Below are 15,891 nucleotides of genomic sequence, written 5' to 3'. Positions count from 1 at the left end.
ATATTATCAAAGGGTTGTCTCCCTTTAGTAACTATCTAATGCAAGCATAGAAGTTTTTATGGAGCTCTTGAGACTTTGAATTAGCAATTGTCGAAACAAAGTAGCAGGCGTATTCATAAAATGATTACACCTCACAGGGACCATTTAATATTTATTTGGGATGACTTTTAGTAACTGAAATCAGTATTAATTTAATTTGCATGTGGCTTTATGCTAGATACATGCCTTCTGATGGAGAGTATTATCCATTGATTTTAAGTCCATCTGTCCATTAAATTTTCCTGTTTTCAAATACAAAACCTAATTTTTGCCACAAAATAACCAGATTTAAAGTCACTGTGACTGAATGATGTTGTTGTTGTTGGGTTTAACGCCATTTTTCAGCACATGATAGGCTATACATGGCGGCCAGTATTAATGGTGGAGGAAGAACCCGGCAAAACACCGGTAAGAACCACCGACCCACAAGAAGCTACTGGCAAGCTTTCTCACATGCCCACATTGGCTGAATCTTAGACTCGAACTGCCACAGACAGAGGTGAGATGGCAGTGATCCGTAACGAAGAGCGCTTTTGACTACTTGGCCACTCTGGGCCCCTGTGACTGAATTAAAAAATGTTGTACACACAATGACATCTATTCTACATCACATACCTGGACTAGATTTTGGTAGACAGTTTGCACATGGGGTAAGAAAGAGCCCTGCTGATTTTGGGGTCAAAATATCAAATGTCAGTGTCACTGGAACTGAAAGAAGTAAAATAGCATTTGCACAATAGCTTTAGCGTTTGCACAATAGCTTTAGTGGCACATCACATACCTGGACCAATGTTTTTGTGACTTGCATTTGGTGTAAGATTTCTTGATTTCATTCTCAACAGTCAGTCATTGTGACTCTAAGGAGAGAAATGAATTTGACATGATGTCAGATATACATCATCTACCAACCTTTGGATAGCATGCACTTATGGTGGGTATGGGGCTCGTTGATGGGCGTGGGGTGGGTGGGTTGAATAGGTCAAAGATCATGGCACTGTGACAGAAAGAAGGAAAAAATGGTTTGTGTATAATAACATTAGTTCTGTATTGTTTATCTGAAATAATCTTTGTGGAGAGTTTGCACTTGTGGTAAGGAAGAAACCTATCAATTTTGGGGTCAGGGAGTGAATGTCACTGTTACTGAAAGAAGAAAAATGATTTCCATATAATAACATTTGTTTTACTTCATAGACCTCTCTTACCAGACTTGTGAATGGTATGCAACTGGGGCAATGAATAAGCCTCTCATTGTTTGGATCAACAGGTCAAATGTCAACGTCACTGTGACTGAATAAAGAAAAGCTCATTTCTGTGCACAGATTTAAGTTCTTGACCATATATCTGTGCTAAAGCTTGTGAATGGCTTGCACCAGGGGCAAGGAATAAGCCTCTCATTGTTTGGCTCCAAAGAGCAAAAGTTAATGTCACTATATCTATGCCAAAGCTTGTGAATTATTTGCACATCTGGTAGAAAGAACCTATTGATTTTCTTAAGTTCAAAGGATAATCTCTTTATGACTGAAACAAATATATATATTTTGCATAATAAGTCTTAAACTGTGACCAGAGTTTGTGGAGAGCTTGCTCTTAAGGCTTGGAAGATGCCTATTAATTCAAGGGATAAAAGGTCAACGGTCAGAGCCATTGTGGCTCAGAGATGGCTTTCGAAGAATAACTTTTTGCTATAAAACACTTAAGGTGGTAAAGAAACCTTTGGATTCTGGGGTCTTTGGGTCAGAGGTCATGGTCATGGTAAGTTTAATAGGACAATTATGGTTTCTGCAGAGTAAGTTTAGTTTAAGACCACATACCTTAACAAAGGTCCAGCTCATCGAGACCCATTGTTCAACAATCTCATGAGCCAACCATGGGTGCTGTCAAAATGCTTGGTGGGCATGTACAATGCAGTTAATGGGATTCTTTTTTTAGATTCATGTCTGCATGAAACCATAGAATAATCAAACCTTTGAATTTGTTGAAATCAGAACCATTGATAAAGTTTATCATAACTCAAAAACATACAAATAACTTGACCAGTTGAGGGTTTTTAAGGTTTTATTTTATATCTTATGTGAAACCCATGATAATTGGGATTCATGGTTTTTTCAGATATGTTACCCAATCAAAGTACCTTGCAAATCCAGACTACAACTTTTTAGCTGAAAAGCTACAAGTTATCTGGGGCCCCAAGTGGCCGAGTGGTCTAAAGCGCTCTCCATTACGGATCACTGCCATCTCACCTCTGTCTGCGTGGGTTTGAGTCTCGGATTCGGCTAATGTGGGTATGTGAGTAAGCTTGCCTGTAGCTTCTCGTGGGTCGATGGTTCTTTTGGAGTTTTCTCGGGTTCTTCCTCCACAATTAATATTGGCCACCATATATAGCCTATCGTGTGCTGAAAAATGGTGATAAACCCTACAACAATAACAAGTTATCTGCTCACCTAGCTGGCAGTTAAATAGTGATCTCCCCCTGTTACAGGGATTATCTCCAAATCCCATGAATACAAAAGTTTCTTCTGTTCAAGCCAAGAAACATATTCTCTACAGACAGAAGACCTCACAGTCCAAAGAAATTCACATTGTTTGAAGTTTTCTACCTTAGGCATGCTAGAGGAGTGTTATTTTCGAAGGAAATATGCTCCATCTATAAATTTTGGACATTTCTTTTCTTTCTTTCTTCCACAACAAAGTTCATAATATGTCAATATCATCACTTTTTACTGTCCTCATTCACTTTGGTGTCCATTTTTACAGAAGAAAATAATGATTGATAAAATTGTATTTTTACAATTTCCAGAATGAGGAACTCACCAGAAGTGCGACCTCCACTCCCCAACAACAATCCCCTTATATTGGCCAGAGATGCCATTGTTACCCAGCAGAGAACAAAAATTCTAGGTAAGACTGTTTATGATTGACTTCTGTAAAGTGTATTTAGACTTTGACTTGCCATTGTTTTGGTGTATTTAAGACTGTTTGACTTGCTACTGTGTTGGTATATTTAGGACTATTTGACTGACTACAGTTTTGGTGTATTTAATACTGTTTGACTTGCAACTATTTTTGGTGTATTTAAGACTGACTTCCTACTGTTTTGGTGTATTTGAGACTGTTTGACTTGCTACTGTTTTTGTTATATTTAAGACTGTTTGACTTGCTACTGTTTTGGTGTATTTAAGACTGTCTGACCTACTACTGTTTTGGTGTATTTAAAACTGTTTGACTTGCTACTGTTTTGGTGTATTTAAGACTGTTTGACTTGCTACAGTTCTGATGTATTTAAGACTGTTTGACTGACTGCTGTTTTGGTGTATTTAAGACTGACTTGCTACTGTTTTGGTGTATTTAATACTGTTTGACTTGCTACTGTTTTGGTGTATTTAAGACTGACTTGCTACTGTTTTGATGTATTTAAGACTGTTTGACTACTGTGATATGTAGGTATTTGGTAATTATTTAATTTGGGCTAAATTGATGGCAAAATCAGGGCCTAATGAAAAAGTAAAAAAAATGTCAAATGTCAGAATAATTTAGCATTTGGTGGCCTTTAAGACATTGAGATTATATGCTTAATTAATTAATTAATTAATTAATTAATGGATATGTCATTGATTTATTTGATGAGTAACAAGTTTTATTGAACACTGTGTATCTTACTGAATTTTGAAGTTGCTCCATGATTTCTAGAATTATATATAACCAGGTAATATTTTATATTCTTGACAGTTTATAGTATTACCTTATTAAATTATACTAAATTTTACCCTCAGATATGTATTTTGTTAAACCATGCAACTAATCTTACAATGACTGAAACCAATTCTAAGACTTTGTCCTCATGAGCTTATATGATAAGAGAGAGAGAGAGAGAGAGAGAGAGAGAGAGAGAGAGAGAGAGAGAGAGTGTGTGTGTGTGTATCTGTAATCTTGAATAATGTGGAGAGAAAATCAGAGGGATGAATGAAGAAAACTGTTTCCTGCATTGACTCTATAACTTTACTGTAATAACATTTTGGCCAGGTTTTGTAAATGGCTAGTATTTGAGATATGAAAGACAGTTATAGATTTTGGGGTCAATAGTTGAAGGTCATAGCTATTATGACAAGTATGGGTCTTTCATGATATCTTTAATTCTTTGTTTCTTATTTTGATCAAACTGCATGGATGGCATGCATTGGAAACCTAACAAAGTATGATTTTCATAATACTGTTTAATTTCTGTCCCTCTACAAGCCTTGACTAACCTTTACAGATGGCTCACTTTGAGATAAGGAAGATGGCTAATGATTTGTGGTTAAACAGTTAAAGATCAAGGTCAAATAAATGCCAAGAAGGAAAATGATTTTCACAAAATAACTTGAGTCCTATTCTCTAAACCTTGATCAATTGTCATTGATGAAACATAGAGGATGACTTGTACCTGAGACCAGAAAGGCATCTATCAATCTTGGGCTCAGTAGGTCATAGGTCTGGGTCACTGAGGGTGTAAAAGGAAAATTGGTTTTTGCAAAGTAAGGTGACATGGCAGGCATAAACACTTGTTCCATCAATATTATTAGCCCACCACAGCAAATCCTTGTAACCAGCAATCCAATGAGCATATTCTGATGATTTGTTAAACAGACATGGATTGTATGGGTTTGATTTATTCAACTCCATTTTAGATATTTTTATAGCCCATCAACAATTAAATTATTATCTTCACATGAAATTTTTTCTAACCAGAATAGATCTGTAACCCATTAATATAATTGGATGTAATTTGGTAAGTGAATTGCCAGTTGTATGTAGATGTACTTTTTAAATGTTTGGACATCTTGTATGAGTTTGGAGGGAATAATTGCTGCTCTTCCATCAGTTTAACATCTCCACTATAACACACCCTTGTAACTATCTTAGATCAGAAACTGCTGGAGGTTGGTGGGTTTGAACCCCAGCTGAGTCATGCCAAAGACTTATACAGATGGTAGTAACAGCTGTCTTGCTTGGCACTCATCATTAAGAGGTTAGAGTTAGGACTGGTTGGCCTGATATCTTGTTTATGTGACTGGGTGGGACATAATGCTACATGTCTGTGGCATGACATCCCAATTCTAGACATCACTATAAACTGTCATACTGCAGACATGATAGTGATATGACTGAAAAATTGTTAAAACTCCAAATCACACACACACACACACACACACACACACACACACACACACACTCAGAAACCGATCAGCATATTCCATTGTAATTTGGTGTATGTTTTGTCTCATAGTATTTTGTTCCATCACCTCCATTTTGGAATTATTGCCCTTGAAAATTAATTTCATATCTTCACATAGAATGTTGACTGTAACCAGCATATATCTGCAACCAATGCACACAGTTTGATGACATTTGGTAGGTGAATGGTCCTCAACATTGAGTCATGTCTTTCAGAGGTTTGTTGTTTTGTCTCCAGTTTTGATTAAGACATTACCCTATTTCAATCAGTATTACATCTCCATTACACCTAGCAGTCAGACAGGGCATAAAAAAAGCCAAGGAAGACAGGAACATAAAGCATGCTGAAAAGAGAGCTAGAAAGCTTACTCTGGAGCTACTCCATCATCCCCCATAGATGGCTGGCTGCCAAGAAGACATCTCCACTGCAGAATGTTCTTGCAACCAGTATAGCTCATGAACAATTCAGCATATTCTGATGCAATTTGGTTTATAATTTTTCATAGATTTAGATTAATGGATTTTGTCAGATCAACTCCATTTCAGACAGTTATAGCCCTTGAAAGTTAGCTTTACTGCTTCACAAGGGATGTTGCTTGTAATCAGCATAGGTCAAGAAATATTTAACATTTAGCATGAACATTGTCTTGTAGACATTTACATGTGCTTGGTTAACACAGGATAAATACGTTTTACTGTATGTTCTACTCCTTTACTTTTACTATCTCTAGATGGCACAGAGCCTGGGTTAGTGTCAAGACAGGATTCCAAGGACAGTCTGGCATCAGATCATAGTGGCAGGGAAGACAATGAAGATCAGTGGGTCTCACAGGTAAGTGGAGATTTTGTTCAGCTGATAAATGTTAAGCAATGAAAGTTTTGTAATCTGGTCACAGACAGAACAGTATATTTCTGACTGGTTTGAGTGTCTGAAATATTCTAGTGACAAATCAGGTTTAATTGGGGTTAAAGAGATTTAATTTTGCAATCCAAATGGACATTGATCCAGAACTGTAACCAGACCAGACATTTCAAAGAAACACTGAATACAAAGTTATATAAATAAAGTAAAGGTACAAACTATGCGGATTAAAAATGTTGTGCATCTGAAAGTAGTGCTAAGGAGTAATTTTCAGATGAGTCCTTTTACATATATTTTTGAGTAAAGATTGCGATTAAATATAGAATCCAAAGCAAAGTAGTAATTTTCTATGCTTTCTTAATATTTGTCATCATTTACGTGTGACAGTTTATAGATGAGAACATGAAAGACTGAGACTAACAGAACTTTTGATATGTACTGGTTTGAGATAGGAAATACCACATGAAGATCAGACTGTAGGTAGCAATGAAACTTTATTGAGTTCCTGCCAAAAATTCTGACCCCAACCCCACTGATTCATATGATGGATTATTTTTCTAGGTAGTGTTAGAAGTAAAGATGACATATCATCCGTATCAATAATCCTTGAGAAATTTAGAATACTTTGTATAGGATTTATGTCATAGGTAGATTATTGAAGCTTGTTGTACTGTTCATCATCTGGCAGAATGTATTCCTTTACTACTAAACTTCCAGAAATATTGCTCATGATATCATAAGATGACATCTGCAGTGTCAGTGAGTGCAATCATATGGGATAAATATGTCATATGACTTTCTCACATGGACAAAATGTGTCACATATATATGGAAATGTGAGAAAAACAAACCCTGAAAAAGGTAATTTTACCAAGTCTATATTTCATTTGCACTTGATTTACTTTCTTTTTTTCATTTTGTTTGCATTCCATCCTGTTTGTGCTTCAGCCATCATCTGGTCTATATATTATAACTCTATACTCTTAATGCAATTAGCTGAAAATATGAGAAAATCAAAAAGTTTCGTAAAATTCAACAAAAAAATGTATTTCTCTGGAATGCGAAGTGAAAATTTAAAAAAGAACTTAGTCTTGTGAATGGAATCATAAATAGTTATAGAGTTTTATCAAAAGTATGAAAATATAGAGTATTCTTGATGAATTCCAGTGGTGTTCCGAATGATTTCTTATCTTGGATGTGCCAATATCATGGAATAGTATTGATTTGCTAACAGTCTTTATGGATTATAATGATACAATTCAAAATGTCTAATAAATGCCCAAAATAGTGATTTAGTCCAAATATTTTAATGAGCACTGTTTAATTCCAATGAATAATTTAAATAAATAATTCTTCTCAAATTAAATATGAATGCAGCTCTAGTTAAAGTTAGAAAAAAGCAGTTCTATGATAAACAATCATAGTATAAATATGTAAGACACAGTAAGAGAACCAGGATCATCTTAACGGAAATTTGTATCAAACTGTGAACAATTTTTTGTTTTTCTGGAATCTTCTAGAACTCAAAAACCAAGCAATCATGTTTACCAAAAATGACATTAGTCATGTAGGCCCAAACTCTTATCCTTAATTATGGACAAAGGTCAATCAGACAATACAAATTAAATATATATATCAGATCTCAGAAATGCATTTTTATTTTGTGTTTATTGTTTCCATCCATCATCTACTTTTCGTTTTCGTTCATTTTAAAAGAATTTACCAGAATCATGATTTCAGTTGCATATTTTCTCTTTTTAAAAGCATGTTTTTTTAAAATAGTGCATAAAATTCAAAAGTCATCATTTAATTTATGATGAATGAAAATATAATCACTACTGCAATAAATGTAAAATTATAATTGAAGAATATTTGTCAGCAAATTTTATTTCTTATTTCTATTTGTTCATATAAAAACTGTACAGTTACAGCTAAAATTGGTGATGTCATCACATTAGTGCAGTTGTTAGAACAGCTTTACAGCTGGTAAGTAATAATAAATTGCCCCATAAAGTATTAAGGAGCACTTTATAATTCCAATGAATAATTTAAGTAAATCATTCCTATCAGGTTAAATTTGAACGCAACTGAAATTTAAGATAGGAATGAGTAATTCTGTATAAACAACCTAATATTAAAACCTAAGATACAATAAGAGAACCAGGATGAAGATCATCTTAATGGAAATTTCTATCAAGCTGTTAACAATATAGGTTTCTGGAATCTTCTAGAACTATATAGGTTAGTACTGGTTAGTAGATTTTCAAATCTGTTCATTAAATGCGTTTGTGTTTCATCTCATTTTAATTTACCATTTATTGTTTAACATTATGTATTTTGTATATGTGCTTTCCATCTCTTTCTTATTGTATTTATCATTTCATTTGTATTCATTCTGCATTTCATATGCATTCACTCTGCATTACATTATATTCTTTTCTCTTTTCATTGGTAAAATTAAGTATTTCAGGGTCTGTGGGTATCTTTTCCATAAGCAACAAGCATTGGTGGGGTTATACTGTCATCGATGACATCATAGTTACCAGTGTTATGGTGCTATGGTAACAGGTCTTTTGTAGGTCATTTATCTTCCACAGTACATTAGTTTTGCTATATCAGAGATACCAGCCCATGAAGATGTTTATCAGAAGTCAAATCACCAGCTTTTTTAAATCTCGGCAATTGGTTTGGAATGTATAATGTTCATTAAAGAGCAATTAAATACAAACATACTGTCTTCCTATGATCCTATACATACCTGTATGCAGTAAGCAACACTAAAGCTCCATTGAGATTGAATAGTGTATCCATTTCTCTGATTGGAAAACCTTAAATTCCTTTATCATTTTTGGCCAAAACAGTAACATAAACATTAGCTTTTCTCACAACTTGTCTGCTTCTCTCTTTTCTGTTCATTTTTAAGCCATTTTTCTCCATATTTAAAATTAAATTGACTGGTTTCTTGTTAAACTAAATTTGATGTAGCAGTTTGTAAAATTATAGCTAATTACTCTTCATTTCTGTGTCCATATAGAAAATTCCTCTGTAAGCTGTGTGTGTGTATGTGATTTGGATTTTTAGCATAGCTTTAATAGTTTTTCAGTTATATTGCTACACTGTTGCAGTGTGACAGTTTACAGTGATGTCTAGCACTTAGGCATTATGCCACATACAAGTAGTGTTATGTCCCACCCAGCCGCACTATACTGACACCAGGCCAACCAGTGCTAGCGCTAACCTCTTAATGCTGAGTGCCAAGCGAGGAAGCTGCTAGCATCATTTTTATACATCTTCTGTATGACCCTGCCAGGGTTCGAGCCTGTGACCCCTCTGCAAACTGTAATTACATACAATTTTGAATGTCTGGAATATTTGTAAGTATATTTTGAATGTATCATTTTCACTAAAATTCTACAAAATCTGGAATGGTTGGCATCTCCTCTTTAAGCCTGTGTATTCTGATATGGTATGAGTGCCTGCATTTGCCTGTGGAAGGAGAATTTTAGTACTCTTAACAGTCAAAACTGTGTTTTACATAACAATAATGTAAAGCGTTATTAGATTCAACCCACCCCCATTTCAAACCCACACCATGGTAGAGTGTCTGCCTTGGATGCTGGAGGTCATAGGTTTGAACCCTGGCCGAGTCATACCAAAGACTTTTAAAAATGGGACTAACAGCTACCTCGCTTGGCACTCAGAATGAACAGGTTAGTGTTAGGACTGGTCAGCCTGGTGTCAGGATAATGTGACTGGGTGGGACTTCATGCTACATGTCTGCGGCATGATGCCTCAGTGCTAGACATCACTATAAGCTGTCACACTGCAGACATCTTAGCAATATGACTGAAAAAATGTTTAAGCTACTTTAAAAATCTAAATCAATCACACACACCATTTCAAACCCAATCTCAGCCTTCATATCTTTCCATAAGTAAAGAAAAGAAATCCAGAAGTTACCATGCTCTGCTGCATCATTTCATTTAAATATCAATGATATTTAAGATTTTAATGTATCTGATGTCAATGTAGGTGGAGATAATCACCCATGCAGGTCCTCACAGAAGATTATGGATGGGTCCTCAGTTTTCATTCAAGACCTATCAGAATGTCCAGAACACGACAGTGCTTTCCTCGACTTCCTCGGCTCTGTTGTCTCAAAGTCCAGAAGGCTTTGTCACTGCCATGGATGTGATGGGGGATGACTGTGATCTGGAAAGCTTAAAGTTAGTTACAATTTTATGTAATATTTGAAACATTACTTTGCATTCACAGCAGCAGGAGAAGGAGGGATATTATTTGCTTTGATCTGTATATTAGTTCCAAATCCTTATTATCTTGGTAGCACAAAGAATATTTAACTTAGACCATGAAATTTTACACATTTTATTTTTGTCTATTGTAGATAACCTGCTTAGAATTATAAGTCATTAATTATTTTTAAAAATTGTTTTACGTGTTTTTTCAAAAGTGTTTGACTTTTTGGGATTGAAACCATATTTGCCTGATTAAGAAAAAAACATTATGATGTATAATTTAATAGACATATTCATGTTGATATAGTGACCTGATTAAACTTTCAGGATATTACAGCAACCATTAAATTTTGTGCATGTTTTAAAACATTTTCATATAAACCTGATTAGCATGATGAGGTAGACAGAAAATATTGTATGCATGTGTATATGCATATATCAGTGACCTGAGGAGATTTTCTTGCAATATAGCAGTTTTCCAGATGTTTCATAATTTTGCAATCTCATGACAAGGTAAAATATTAAAATGATATTGTTGTTATTTTCAGAATACATCCAACCAGGTCCAATCCAGTTACCATGCCAATGACCCGACCTGCCTACCGTAGGCTGTCAGGTAGTGACAGCAGCTCTTCTCCAGGCAGAGGACATCTTGACCCACTCTTGATTGAAGCAGGTCAGTTTTTTAAACCATTTTGCATTGCCTGTAATCAAAAAGGCAATAAATGGGACTTGGACAGTTATGCCAACCATTCAGGACTTTGCAGAATTATTAAGAACTTGGCAAATTTATGTTTGAGAGGATTGCATGGGATAAAATAATGAACAGGAGTTTTCCATATGGACTTAGGTCAGAACAAAGTACTTCAGCACAAATATATTAGATTGGTATTTAGAATGTAGTTTCTTAGTATAAGATGGAATGTCAAAAGCAAGAAACCAGTTTTATTAGATTGTAAATAAGTAAAAAAATTAGTGTTAAAGATACAGGCTCATAAATTTTTTGTTCTTTTGTTTGGAAAATTAAAATGTTAATGTTATTATTTTTCCAAAATGTTGAGAAAATCAAAGGACTTGAATTGGAGAAACGCATCAATACACCACATTTATTCTCACTGGACCTTAATTGTTTCTGTATACAGGTATGTATAGACCCAAGGGAAGATGCAGTTTGATTGACATATAGAAATTTGTTGCTTTCAAAGGATCTATTTATTGTAGGCAGGCTGCTGAAATTTGACACTACTTTTCTGGATAAACATGCTCTTCCCAACAAGATATGAAAATCCCATGAGCTTTTCATTTTTAACCACATAAATAAAATACACTGAACCATATCATAGAGGTTTCATCTACAAGGCAGTGAAATTTGTATCCCAGATATTACTTTAATGAAGACAAAGGGGACCATGACAGTGGATTGATTTCCCACAAATTCCCACACACTTGGAACATGACATGAAAAGGGGCCATTTTCCCTCAAATTCCCACACACTTGGAACATGACATGAAAAGGGGCCATTTTCCCTCAAATTCCCACACACTTGGAACATGACATGAAAAGGGGCCATTTTCCCTCAAATTCCCACACACTTGGAACATGACATGAAAAGGGGCCATTTTCCCTCAAATTCCCACACACTTGGAACATGACATGAAAAGGGGCCATTTTCCCTCAAATTCCCACACACTTGGAACATTTTGAATGATAAACAAATGAGTAGGAAAAAATGGGCATCTGTTCATGCACATTGTAAGCCTAAACCTAATCATGAATTGCAAATTATTCTTTACTGACGGTAGGTTAGGTATCTCTGTTAGTCCACATAGAATTTGTCCATTCTGGAAACAGTTCTTAATGATCAGGGTTGTTGGACATTGAAATATGTTTATTCAGTGGTAAATTCTCCATATCAGTGAATTTAGTTTTGTATATTTTGATTGGTTAACCTCAGCAGATTAAATGTGTTTTCTGCTTGTGAATGAGCTGAGTGACTAAATGCATTTCATGTGAGCTCACAGATGTAGTGAATAATCACATTAATTACTGATGCATGAACTACGCTTCTGATTTTGGTTAAACTGTGTGTTACTCCAATTAATTAATGCATGTGACTTTAATCCAGTTAACTTTGGCTTTTAGGGGTGGACAGTAATTAAAGCTTCTGAAACAGATTTGATGAACAATTCTTTCTTTATAAACATTTTATTGGGATTTAAAAAATAACAAAACTGGTGTAGTGACGCAAGTATTAACATTTTTTACACATGGAAAACACACTTCTGATAGAATTTATAATATTCATGTGACAAAATCGGCAATATTCTTAACAGAATAAACTTGTCATTAAAGAGGTTGAACCTTAACTCGGCATTTGACCACATGAACTTTGTTTACTTGCATTTTCAGTTAAGGTAAATTAATTGTCAGCTTTTGAATGAAACTTTTGTTTTTTGTCAACTTCTGTTTTGATATGTTAGTGTTCTTTTTGAGTGTTCTCTTTTATAGTTTTTTTATGCCCTGATTTAGGGGCCAACATTTTGTTGAGTAGAAATTTGCCTTAAATGCCAGTCATGAAAGTGTTTAGTGCTACCTTAAGGAAACTCCTGAAACTTGTCAAATCATCTGTTTCTCTATGGCATGATAATGTGATTGATTATAAATAATATGGCATGTTTTTGTTTGCATGGGGAATATAATACTAATGGACCAATCTGAAATACCAGTTATGAGTTATTTTTTATTACATTTGATTGCATTGATGTACATATTTGTATATTATGTAAGTTTGAGTTGAAATATTTATGTGACATCAAGCTGCAAACGAATGCATTTTTTCTTTTTTTTTTTGTAAATGTTTTGTACAAGTATAGAGTAATGTATGCCCCTGTGGGCATCATGCAAGATTAGTTGTTATGTGTCATACCCATTGAAAATAAAGTTATACAATCTAAAAATAACGTATTATGATTATGATTATTATCCATAAAATGGGAAACCTCAGCAGCATATCACCAAAACATGGCTGACAAAAAATGGGAAACATGACAATCAAAACCATAATAGTAATCCAGCAGATACAAAGTTTCTTACTTCAACAAAAAGAGCAGCGGGGGGGCGAATCGGACATTTTGTCCAATCGTTATTTTGCTTAATTATTACTTTCTGCACTCAGCGGATCCGGTGTAATCAGCGCTGGTAAAAAAAAAACGACGTCGGTCCATCCTACACGATGGTGACGTCATTTGGTTTAATTAATACCTTCTGCGCGCCGATCCCCAGCGTCGTCAGCGTCCGGTAAGCACAGCGACGACCGCGTCGATGTCATTTCCCCCCCTGCTGCTAAGAAGTTATTTACAACTAACCGAATATTTGGTCAAGTCCGATACGATATCGTGTCCGAGGATCATGTAAATTTATCGTTACAAATCCATGTGGGGTCGACTGAGCATGACTAAAAAAGTTTCGAAAACCATTAAAGTCCATGTCACCGCCACACCAAGTTTGCCAAATATTTCGTAGCGTGTGTGTATCAACGCCGTTGAATACAGCAAGAATATTACAGTTGTCTCTGATTACTTTTGGAATCTGAGTGTATCGTTGAGTGACATATATCACGTCGGTGTTTTTATGCCTGCCTCTGGAAAATATCCTAGCTGGGTTTTTTTGATTGTCTAACATAACATCATCGTACACGACTAGATTGTTAACGTCGCCATCAATATCATCAATGCCTGGTGCATCACTGATATCTGTAATAAACTCAATAACATTTTTTTCAGCGATCGCTGATGCATTCTCGTTAAAATCTTTCAACATCTCGTAGCATCGTTGATCATCCACACTAGGGGCGATTAAATACAACTTATCCCACTTCATCCATCTCATTATTAAATTAAGTAACAATTGCGTCTTGCCGGATCCAGATGGTCCGATGATAATCATCCGGATCGAGTTTGGTAACGCTGCAACATGCTTAACTGGTTCTCTCGTTTTAGTCGCCGAAAAATCAATTATATTCATATCTCTATACATAAATTATGGATCTATATTGTGTGAAGTGTAGAGTGCGTACTGGCACAAATGATATGACAACTGTTACAACAAGAAATAATAGATCGGCGCTTACTGGTAAGTGTGCGACATGTGGTACAAAGAAATTTAGATTTATTTCTGCTAGACCCGGGGATGCTTTAAAAAAAAGCGAGGAGGTGATATTGCAGCCAAGTTATCAAAACTCCCCGGAACACCGTGGGCAAAGTATCCAGGAGAAAAGCACCTCCCAGGATATAGCTACTGTGGCCCCGGAACACGATTAGATATCAGACTCGATGATCAAAATCAGCCGCGACCCGGTGAGTATCCAATAAACGCTATCGACGAAGCATGTCGGATACATGATATAGCTTATCGTAGCGGTGATCTGCAACAGCGTCATATCGCGGATGTAAAATTAATTCACGCGTTAAATGCTATTCCTGATAAATCCGTCAAAGAAAAATTAGCCTCATGGTTGGTAAAATCGGCTATGAAAGGTAAATTAATGATTGGAAGCGGAGCTTCTCGCGCTGGTAATTGAAAACGCTAGCGTTTATAATAACAACATGGAATCCATCTATTATTCTCCGAGAGGATACTGGAAAGGAAAGGCCGCAATTGGTAAACTCGCAAGCGCTGCAAAGGTAACAAAGGCCGTTGCGGCTAATTGGTTATCCAAACAGGCTATATGGCAAATCTATCTACCACCGCCTAAACAAATCAACTTTTCGCGCTTTGATGTCAGCGTACCTGATGAAGTTCATCAAGCTGATATACTATTTCTGCCGCATGACAACGGTTACAAATACGCGCTAACCGTAGTTGATGTTGCGAGTCGATACAAACAAGCGGAGCCGTTAAAAACAAAGTCAGCAACTGAAGTAGCCGATGCGTTTGAGCGGATTTACCGAAGGGGTCCTCTGCGCTGGCCAAATCTATTACAAGTTGATCCTGGCAATGAATTTCGCGGCGCTGTTTTATCAACGCTGAAACATCATAGCGTCGCGATACGACGAGGTCATACTGCGCTACATCGTGATCAGGCAATTGTTGAACGATTCAATCGGACTCTTGCTGAACGGTTATTTGGGTATCAATACGCGAAGGAATTCATCCAAGAAAAACGATCTCGTGAATGGGTTAAAAGGTTACCAGGCGTAATTGCAGCGTTAAATAACGAGATTACCCGAGCAATCAACATGAAGCCCAGCGACGCGATTAAATACGAGTACATACCCGGAAGATCAAAAATAGATAGCGTTTCCAAGCCGATTCTCGGCGATGTCACTGTCAGATATCTGTATGAACCAGGAGAGCTTGAAGGCGGTAAAAAAAGAGCTACTGATCCTATTTGGAGTGTTACCACACATAACATATCAACGATAACACGATCAACTGGTAGACCACCGATCTATAGACTGGATTCAACTGCTCCTCAGCGCGGATTTACTCGCGAGCAACTACAAGTGATACCTGACGATACT

At 36.0% G+C, this 15,891-nt stretch overlaps 1 protein-coding gene across 7 annotated transcripts in view; it reads left to right on the top strand.

Annotated features, from left to right (window-relative positions):
- LOC149772680 (BCAS3 microtubule associated cell migration factor-like) overlaps window positions 1-15,891 on the top strand; it is a 161,874-nt gene that overhangs the window by 53,415 nt on the left and 92,568 nt on the right. For all 7 annotated transcript variants that reach the window (XR_016417618.1, XR_016417617.1, XM_089947487.1 and 4 more), the window contains exons 17-20: window positions 2,837-2,937; window positions 5,982-6,082; window positions 10,145-10,338; window positions 10,917-11,044. Coding sequence is in view for 5 of the 7 variants with exons in the window: in XM_089947487.1 (XP_089803613.1) it covers window positions 2,837-2,937; window positions 5,982-6,082; window positions 10,145-10,338; window positions 10,917-11,044 (524 nt within the window). In the remaining 2 variants the exon portion in view is untranslated. The remainder of the gene's footprint in view (window positions 1-2,836; window positions 2,938-5,981; window positions 6,083-10,144; window positions 10,339-10,916; window positions 11,045-15,891) is intronic.

This window comes from Sinohyriopsis cumingii, unplaced genomic scaffold, assembly GCF_028554795.1.
Source record: "Sinohyriopsis cumingii isolate HCF-2022 unplaced genomic scaffold, ASM2855479v2 utg001276l, whole genome shotgun sequence".
Classification (NCBI taxonomy): Eukaryota; Metazoa; Mollusca; class Bivalvia; order Unionida; family Unionidae; genus Sinohyriopsis; species Sinohyriopsis cumingii.
The sequence above is the reverse complement of the archived record's forward strand: the minus strand, read 5'-3'. Positions and strand labels throughout refer to the sequence as shown.